This window comes from Arachis hypogaea, chromosome 18 (genome assembly GCF_003086295.3).
Source record: "Arachis hypogaea cultivar Tifrunner chromosome 18, arahy.Tifrunner.gnm2.J5K5, whole genome shotgun sequence".
NCBI classification, from domain to species: Eukaryota; Viridiplantae; Streptophyta; class Magnoliopsida; order Fabales; family Fabaceae; genus Arachis; species Arachis hypogaea.
The window spans coordinates 118,726,610-118,737,658 of NC_092053.1; the positions used below are offsets into that span (position 1 = coordinate 118,726,610).

At 22.5% G+C, this 11,049-nt stretch overlaps 1 protein-coding gene across 1 annotated transcript; it reads right to left on the reverse strand.

The window, feature by feature from the left end:
- Window positions 1-615: 615 nt before the first annotated feature.
- Window positions 616-9,544, reverse strand: LOC112772563 (naringenin 8-dimethylallyltransferase 1, chloroplastic). The gene is made up of 13 exons (XM_025817531.2): window positions 9,174-9,544; window positions 6,467-6,514; window positions 4,202-4,488; window positions 3,767-3,853; window positions 2,853-2,927; window positions 2,543-2,626; window positions 2,277-2,366; window positions 2,054-2,155; window positions 1,779-1,874; window positions 1,602-1,673; window positions 1,425-1,520; window positions 1,148-1,255; window positions 616-998 (listed from the first exon to the last, which is right to left on the reverse strand). Exons 1-13 carry the CDS (start codon window positions 9,232-9,234, stop codon window positions 957-959), a joined length of 1,248 nt encoding a protein of 415 aa, XP_025673316.1. The 5' UTR covers window positions 9,235-9,544; the 3' UTR covers window positions 616-956.
- Window positions 9,545-11,049: the final 1,505 nt, after the last annotated feature.

The window sequence follows — 11,049 nt, forward strand, 5'->3', positions numbered from 1 at the left end:
CGACGCCGAAGTTAGAATAAATCTGAGATGTATGAGGTGTGTGGAATGAGTAACGTACCTAAGGGGTCTCTAGCTTCCCTTTATATAGCTGGTGATAGTTATCTTATATTATCTATATTTAGCTAAGATAAGGGAGGAATTTGAATCTGAATACTGGGTTAGGATGTTAGAAGTTATTAATCCGTTTTGGGTCGTAAAGATGGTCCAATCATGAGACTGCCGAGTTCGGTGATCGTTTCGAGGAAGGACCCGGGAGGTCGGATCGGAACACTTCTATAATTAATACAACATTATATACATATGTCTTGCAGTTTTGTGTTAATTAGAGAGTAGTAAAGGAATTATGGGAAAGAGATCAGATTTTGCATAGAAGCTTGTGGACGATCATACGCTAAGGAAGGAAAAGAGTGTGAACTAGTCAATGAAGGATCACAAATTAAGCCTTCAATGGAGGAAGAGTAAGCCATACATGCTCTCAAAGAACTTGGATGGATTTTTAGGTAACTCGTGATGAGCAATTTAATGCTAAACACAAACCATTGAATCAAACTCTCCTTATCAGAATGATAAGCTTTTAAAACAAGACATAACAACATAAATAAATAAATAAATAAATAAATAAATAACATTCATACATTAACTTGAAAATGATTCCTCAATTATACACTGTTTATCATGGTACAAATTATAGCCGCAAAACAGAAAGACACATGATAATCGATCATAGAATGATAGCTTTAATTTCTAATGTTAAAATAATACAGTTGTATAACGAAGTACTTGAAGTATTTGAATTTATTAGAATTTGACTAAAGTTAAAAAATAATATTATCTATCTCATCACAAAATAATTTACTTGATACAAAAATATAAAGGCATAAATAATCTTGCATGAATATTCATGAATCTAGTTGAAAATGTTGCACCATTTATTAAATCAACAATCTCCTACTTCTTCAACGAACAAATTGTATAAGGATGCTTTCCACAGTTACAAGCTGCAACCAAAAAGAGCATAAAAACGATAAATCTCATAACTCTAGTCTTCACAAGCATAACAGTTTTATTCATAGAATATCACTTAATTGAAAAAGAATCGAAATGATTAAGAGGAACAAATACCCAATCATAATAAGTTATTGCTTACCTTAAACATAAATAAATGAAAGGAATGTAACGAATCTTTGCTTGATAAATCTACTGAATTAAGAGCATGGTTCCACACGTAGAAAACCATGAAGGCATGTGCCACAACCTAACAAATTAAAAATTACAACAAATTTAAAATATTGATAAAATGATCAACAATTTCACTTTAATTTTATTCTTAAATTAAACAACATAGATATATATAGTCTAAAGAAAATTGAATAAATGAATTAGAATAAAAATACTATAATCTATATATGCATGTATCATATTACCGTAACAATTTTGCTCCATAGAACAGGAGATAATGCTCCCATTGTAATAGCAATTCCATAAGCCATTTGAATAAGTGATACACATAACCAAAATACCTAAAAAAAAGATGTGAGTATATATCATCAAAACTTCATTTTTAATTAGATAATATAAGAAATTAAAGAAAAATAAATTACCGGCTTAACACCCAAGCGTATTGGCAAAGTTTTCAAACCTGCTGCTTTGTCTCCTTCAACATCCCCTAAATCCTATTTATCAGCAAATAATATTAGATCTAGTTGTGATTAAACACATCCAATAAAAAAAATGGAATTAAAGTTTAATGTTTCTTTTTAAAAAGTTGAAAGTTTTACCTTTGTTAATGTTATTATTGTGTAGAACAAACCTATGACCACACAACCAAGAATCATAGATCTTGGAAAGGTAGCTGCCTTTTTTAGCACAAAGGTCTAAACGTCATCGCACGAATTTGAAGCCAAAAAAAAAAAAAAAAAAATTAGACTTCATGAAAATTGCATGATAGGAAACTAAATAATATAATTTATAAAAAATATATAAAAATTAATAAAATTATAAAGACTAATAAAATAATTTAAGGATTAAATATTATAGTTTAGTAAAGCAATACCTTCATGTGAAGAAAAGGTCCTATATGAAATGATGCCAACATAGCAATTGCATTAGATAGTGATGTGAGGATTATAGATCTCTTCCATCTCAATAAAGGAAACTGAAAAAATAAAGAGTTACAAACATGTCAATAATCTAGTTTCTATTAAATAAATATGTTATACTTGAAAATATTAAAATCACAAGCCAATGCCCTTTAATTTTATTTTAAAGCAACTCACATTAACTGAATATGCTCCCATTAGCGCAGCAGTAACAGCAACATTCCAAATTAATGGTTGTGATCCTAACATCCATGCAACTCCAAAACCCTGCACAAAAAGCACAAAGAATAAGCTTTTCTAGGTAATGTTTTTCAATAACCTGTTAGATAATTCAATTAAATAATATATATAATAAAAAATATAAAATTATTTAACAATTAATAATATCATCTTTATATAAAAATATCTTTATAAAAATAAAAAAAAAATTCTATATGTAATACCGCAAGTAAAAACGATGTCACAAGTATAACTCCGGAAGTGAAGGAATATTCTCCGGATGCCAAAGGAAGATCTGGCTTATTAATCTACAACAAAATTTATAACAAAGGTAAAAAGAATTAATAACAAATTAAAACAAAATATGCAAATGCAATGATACGTTAATTGGTAAATTTATCTTATGTCTTAGGCATATGTTAATTAAACCCTAAAGGTTAAATGATCTATTTTTATTAACCAAACAATTAATGAAGGCCTAGTCTATTGAAGCAATGAAAATCCAAGTGTTGACTTTTAGTAAGAAGTGCATACCTTGTCTATTTCCACATCGGATAATTGATTCACTCCCATAACAAATTGAGACGTGAAGAAGAAAGTTACTATATACTGAAACATGGGGAAAAAATTGAGTAGATTATTAAACTATTTCAAAAAGAATTGAATATATGAATCAATTTTTAATTAGTTAATATATATTAGTTAATTTTTTTATTATAAAATTATTTTTTAACTTTTATTTTTAAAGGATTAAGGATTAGAATTTAAGATTTAACTTTTTGTGATTATTTAATATTTAAGATTTAAGATGCAAAATTTAAAGCTTAAAATTTAAAATAAAAAAAATAATTTCAAAAAATTAGCTGAAAAAAACTTAACTTTCTTGTTAAACTATTTCAAAATAGTAAAATTACACCTTTTAAAATAGAAAAAAAAAATTCTTTTCTAGGCAACTTGCGTTGATGAGCAGAGATGTTGTCGTTACACAAAGTTAATTAAATATGAAACTTTGAAAACTTCGAACAAGACCAAATGTTATATCAAAGAATAATTATACCTTAATAAATACATTTTCTAAATCAATTCATACAATAACTAAATATAAATAAATAGTTTGAAATATCTAATAAACCTAAAATCAAGAAGTACAAACATACTTGAAATGTGTAATTACCATACAAATTCAATTTTATGTTATTTATTGTGTAGAATAATATTCATCTCTTAAAATAAGTTTTGAAATTTTTATAAAACTATTATTTTTATATTAAAATGTGTAAATTAGCACTTTTTTATTATAATAAAAAGATGCATGTAATGTACCATTAAATTTATTTTTTTTTTCTTTTTCTACTGATTTATAATAATATCTATTATGAAATTAGTTAAAATACAACCGTGATTTTAGAATTTATATTAAACAAATTATCTAAATTTTTAGAGCTCACCTGCAAGACTCCTTTTAAAAATAATAATGGAGATATTTCTGAAAAATTATCCACGGCAAGAAGTGATGAAGAAAGTCCTGCTGGTATCTGTTCAAAATAAACAAAATGAGCAATTGATGATGACTAATTTTTATTTAGGACGCGTTTAATTAAAAATAAAGTTAAAAGTTAAAATCAATTTATATAAATTTTACACAATATAATGCTAATTCAACACACCATTAAATAGATAAGTTTGGTTTTCCGACCCTAAATTCGATATCAAATCAATTAAGGTTAAGTATAATTAGGTTTTACTCATTTAGACTCGATTAGCACTCGAATATATCTAATATAATCGAGTCAGACTGGATTTAATGAGATAATCAAATTATTCGTATCTGTTTACACCGCTATCATTAAGTATTAGTATATGGAATTAAGAATGAAACTAACCATGCCAAGAAATGCATAAAGTCTGCAAAACTGGAGAAACATAACGAGTCCCTTTTTAATAGACTCTAAAGCTTTTGGTGATTCATGAACTTGTGGTTCAGATTCATGTGATTGTGCAGAAGATGATGCATTTGTTAAGTATGTTTTCTCAATTTTATTGCTTCTAGATCCTCTTTCAATGGGATTGTAATGGAGCTTTGAAATGTTGTGCTGCAAAGATGTCTTGATGCTGTGATCTTTTGTGAAATTCCTATCACTCTGCCATAAAGCTCTTCTTCCATAAGAATCTGGAGACCCAAATCAAATTTCATATTAGCACTGATATTAGGAATTAAGATACTAAAAGTTTTTATTTTCAGTGTGTTTAGTTTGTATATTAAATTTTAGTTTTTTTGTTTTTAAAATTTTATGAAAAAATAAAAAGTAGAAATAAAAACTCATAATTTAGAAACATAATAAATAATTCTCTGTCTTTTATTCCAAAGCCAAATAAATTTTTTATTAAATTTAATTTTAAAGAAGTTTTTTATCTTTATAAAAAGAAAGACACATAGCTCTTTTTGCGCTGAATTCAAACTATTGTTACAGGAACCTATGTGTTTTTTACTTTTTTATTTATAAAGGTTAAACACCTATTTGTATTTTAATTTGGTAAAAAAAATTATTTATTTTAATAATAAAAGATCAGAAATTTATTTACTATTTTTTTTCAAAATTTTATTATTTTAAATTTTTTATAAATTTTTTAAATTATAAAATATTAAAAATAAAAATAAAAAATAAAAATGTAAATCAAATATATTCTAACTGTTTATGTATATTAAATTACTTGAGCTGCAGCTTATTAATACTATTTTCCACATTCAGCTAAACTTTCCTCTTAGATCATGACTACTTTAGCTATTTAATATTCCAATTTTATATTATCTTCTGTTGAGAATTTTAGTATTTTAGCTATTAATATATTTGAATAAGTATTTATTTGGGTTTCATTAAATTTATAAAAAATAATTTTTTTTTTATTTTTTAGTGTATTTGACAAATTTTTAATACTAAAAATAAAAGTACTAAAAAAATAAAAAAATTATTTTAACATATATTCTTAACATATATTCTTAATATAAATTTAGATATAGTATATATTATTATTTATTAAAACAAAAAATATTTTAAATACTTGATATAATTAAAATAAAATATTAAAAATAATTAAAAAAATAATTTATATTTTAATTTCAATAAAATATCAAAATTATGTTACGATTTATTTAAAAAATACTTTATATTTTATATGTATACGTATCTTCATGTCTTAAAAATTTTAAAATTCGCGTGTCAGTGTATCTCGTATCGTGTCCCGTATCCGTATCAATATCCGTACATTATAAATTTAAATACAACAAGAAAAGGACGAAGCATCATCTTTTAATTTAATAATAATAATAATAATAATAATAATAATAATAATAATAATTTGCAAATATATAAATGAATGAGTGATAAAAATTTACTATAAGAGATAATGGTATCCAATATTTTCTCTTAAAATTAATTATGTTATATGTATATAAAAAATTAATTATCAATATAATTATTTTGTATAAAATATATATTAAAAAAATATATATCACATATGTTTATATATAAATATATAATAATTATTTTTAATAATTAATTTTATTTTTTATTTCTGATATTTGACCACATATACAAGACTACAGGTTGATGAAAAACCGGAATACTTATTTATTTGACAAATTTTACATTTATTAATGTTATTATTATTGAATAAAAAAACAAGGGCGAATTAATATACAGACACGCATGTTTGGATCTATATAAGGTGAATGCTATGGCCTATGGTGTCTATAATATATAATATTGTCCCTAATTTATTAAAAAAAACAAATAAATAATATTTAATAAATTTTAAATTTTTTATTTTTATTTTATATATTTTATTATTTATTTATAAAAATAAATTAAACAATTTAAGTACCATAATAAAAATTATTATAGAACTCACCTATATATAAATCCATGATGATCTTACGCGATCTCCTTTTCTAGAGTCTAAATTTTATTTTACTAAAATATTTGTTTCATGTATAAATATAAAATATTTTACTATTCCCAAAGTTGGAATCCAAGACCAATTTTGTTAGAAAAATTAGTAAAAGTTTGGCCACTTGTCCTAGCAAAGCATATTTCTATTTTTTATTATTAAATCTAACTTTTTTTAGAGGAAAGAGAAAGAGAGCATACTTGCATAGTAATTGTCGGCGAATTTTTTACTCTTCCAGCAGCAACTTCCTATAAGAAATGAAAAAGACAAAAAACATAAAATATAGATAGACAATAACATTATTTAATAATGTAAATAATAAAATTAAAATAATAAATTAATTTTAAATTTAATTAGTGACATAATGTATTTTAATTGAATTGGACTAATTTTAAAATTTGTTATTTATGTTATTTAAAAAAATTATTAATTATCTAGTATAATCTATAAAATATTTCACCCTTGCTAACAAGCAAATATCAAGAGAAAAATTTTACTAACAGCTATAATTTCAAGATTTCATTAGTAAGAAAAAAATATATATACAGTCATGATTTGTGAATATATTTACCAGAAAGCTTTTCGTTTCTCCATTAATAATTTGAAATAACTTTAATTTGTAGTTGTATTTCGTATATAATTAATTATCCCTCTATATCTTATTTCCATTGGTTGATGTGCATATTTATATGGCTGACTAGGAAACTAAATCGTTTAGAAAAATGCTTAATGCAACAATTTTATTTAATATTGTTCAGTAATCAATAGTCTAATATTTTATAATTTTATAATTTAATAATATATTTTTAATTAATATTTTTAAATATTATTATCTAACTATTGGACTAAAAACAATAAATTATTGAGGTGTAGCATTACTCAATAGTTAATTACCCTGCAGAACACTTTGAGAGATCCATTATAAATTTTTACAATCATAATTCATGACAATATAATATTTTTTATAAGTCACATGTATTTTTTTTTTGTAATTGTTATGGTGTCTAAAAGTGTTTGTCTAACTTATTAAAAAGGGTTAAAATTAATATTTAATTTTAAAAATATAAAAGTAAATAATTATTAAATATTCAAAAGTTACTATAATAAGTAAGTTAGACAAAAATTAGACACTAAATTATAGGCACCATAAAATTTATTTTTTTTAGTAAAATAAGTTACATGTATCTCTTTTAAGTTTTAACATGTTTAGTGCGTCAGGTATTTGTCGGCCCACTTTCTATATTTTTAGATAATAACATAATTTATTAAATTAAAATAATAAAATTATGTAAGTGCAAAGAATTTGGCCGTCTGATGAATTCGTCTCCTAAAATAAATTAAGAAAAAGTACAAGGTACTAACATATTATTCGTCAATTTATTGTCAATAATAATTAATTATTATATTTTAAATATATATATAAAGAAACACATTTAAAAAATATATTTATAAAAATATTTTTATTAAATATAGTCATAAAAAATATATTTTTATTTGGCATATCTATAAAGACACTTTTATTAAATACAATTATAAATAAGAGTTGGCAAAAATTGACAGAAATATTATTAATAACGTAACGAAATTGATTAATTAATTAACTACGTCTCTAATCCCTAATATTCACATCCATGCGTTAGATTTAGCCGATTAATACCATATTCTTTCTTAAATCTTAAACCACCCCCAAACAATCGTCAAAAATACATCGTTACAACCTTGAGTCAGCGTTAATGGAAAAAAAGAATATAAAAGATTAGGTCGTAAAATTTAGGAGAGGATTTGGGGTATTGAATACTTTTACACAGAAAGAGAAGGATGAATTTTTTATACAAGGCCCTTTTTAAAACATCTTCGTATATGAACATCTAGACACTCAAATTGGAGATAAATCTGTCTATTTAAAATAAAGTAGTTTAGATTTATTATAAAATGACATCGTTTTAACCGCTTGTACAAATAATTTAAAATATCCTAAAAACGACGATAACCTAATCAAATTTTTTTTTGGAAAACAAATTCATCAGCCGGCCAAATTTTTAAAAATCTATTTAGGGTATTACTAAAAAGACAAAAAATATAAGTAGACAATAAAAATATTAAATAATATAAATAATTGATATATCAAATGTTTATTTTAATAAGTATGTAGATAGTTATTTTAATATTAAAATTTAAATAAATAATTTTAAAATATAATTTTTTTTTATTTAATTGGTGATTGTTTATATTGTTCAAAAAATTTATTGATTATCTAGATAACTCAAAAAAATATTATAGTTTAGCTGTCATCTAATCCTCTTTATTTATGTATATACGGCTGTATATTCAACAAACAAATGCATGCTTAATGATATTTTGAAATTATTATTATATCACTTGTGTTAAAAAATTTAAATTAATAAAAATAGTATATAAATGATTATATTTTTTTATATAAGAGTTTTTTAGAATTATATAAAATTTACACAAATTTTCTTTTCATTTTTATTTGTCTAATGTTAAAGTTTTTTTAAAAAAATTAATAGAGATTAATCATAGATATTTTAATCATAAAAATTTTAATTTAATATAATAATATATTTTTTTTAAAAAAAAATTAAACTCATATATATAAGAAACAAAGAAGGCAAAAACGGAATTGCTCATTTCTAATCAAACTTATGATTGTTAATACGTTATTAAAACAAATAGATCAGAATATATCAAACAACACTCTGTGTCTTCTTTTCTGTTTCTTTTTTGAAGAAAAGAACACTGATTGATTAAGGTTAAAATATATCAGCCTAGAGAAAAATGATACTCTATCTTATTTTTAATATTTATCATCTTCTAACATTCTTCGACTTTTGCTGTGTGAGAAAAGAATACAAGAAGAAGAAGAAGAAGAAGAAGAAAGATGTATACCAGCAGTAGTGGCAATGGAAGAAGTTGATCTGGGAATTGACACCAAATGCCCAAAAGCCATTAGAAATCAGCTAATAATTAATGTTAATGTAATGTGCATCAAACTGAAGATGTGTTGCAATTAGAGCATCGATCAGAGAGCGCTCTCTATGTGTTGCGATTCATGATTGCATATATATATATAGAACGAACTAGTTAGGAAATCGACGAGCCACTATTGGCGGCTTCTACGGTTATTATTTTTTTATTCATGCAATACATGCACGCCCACTTAGCAACTTAGTATACTACTTTTTTTTTTTTTTTGCTTAGCTTTTTCCAAATTGACCGTTCAATGAAAATAAACATTATTTTTTTCCTTTTTCCAAATTGAACATTCAACGAAACTAAACATTATTTTATATTGTTCTTGTCTAGCCATCATATAAGTTCTAAGAACTTTTTATTTAAAAATAACAAATTTTTTATTAGAGAAAATTTCATCCGTCTCTCTTGAGAGATGTTAAAATGGCACTCTTCTCTTCTCTATTTGTGAAATATACATTCTCTTTTTTTATAACTTTTAAAAAATCTTCTCTTTAATCTATTTTAAATTTTTTGTGTTAACTAATGTTAACTATATGCATTTTTCAAAAAAATATTCTTTAATAAAAATTTTATTTTTTTATCATTAATTTTTACTTACAAAAATATCCTTTAATAAATTATTTTTTTATTGATTAAATTGTATTCTTATCAAAATATTTTTTTTTAAAAATTAATAATTAAATTATTTTTTATTGATTAAATTGTATTTTATCAAAATATTTTTTTTAAAAATTAATAATTAATTTTTTTTCTAAAATATTCTTCAATAATTTTTTAATTATTAAATTATGATTTTACCAAAATTTTTGTTAACAATTATAGTTATATTTTGTTATTAATTTTTTTATATCAATATATATTACTTGTTATACATATTAATAGCGGTAAGATTTTTTATTTAATGTTAAAATAATATATATTGATATTAAAAAATTAATAGTAAAATATAAAAATAATTGTTCACTAAGATTTTGGTAAAATTACAATTTAATAATTAAAAAATTATTGAAAGGTATCTTAATAAAAAATAATTTAATTTTTAATTTTTTAAATATATTTTGATAAAAATACAATTTAATCAATAAAAAATAATTTATTAAAGGATATTTTTGTAAGTAAAATTTAATGACAAAAAAATAAAATTTTTGCTAAAGGTATTTTTGTAAAAAAAATATTTTTCTTAAAAAATGGATAAAGTTAACATTAGTTAACACAAAAAAAAATTAAAATGGATTAAAGATGAAGTTTTTTAAAAGTTATAAGAAATGGGAATGTACATTTTACAAATAAAAGAGAGAAGAGTATCATTTTAGTATCTTTCAGAAGAGAAGAGTGAAATTTTCTCTTTTTATTATTGTTGTTGGGTTTATGAGTGTTTTATGTATACCTCGTCTGGATTTAAAAGAGACGTAGACTTCACTGAGGAGTGTGTATTGTCTTTATAAAACTATTAAGGCCTATAAAGTTCGGATATTTTATTAAGTTGTTCGATATTCATTTCATATGTGTGTCTGTTGTATTTAATTTTGTCTTAATAAAAGTAAAAAAAATGTTTGTCATACTTAAATATCATTACATGTCAGTATGTCCAGTTTTATTTTTAATATGTCCAGCTTTATTATTTATTAAAATAAAAAATATTTTAAATATTTTATATAGTTAAAGTAAGACATTAAAATATTAAAAAATAAATTTATATTTTAATATCAATAAAATATTAAAATATTATTTTTTTGTTATAATATCAAAATATCATTATAATTTATCTAAAAAATACTTTATATTATAT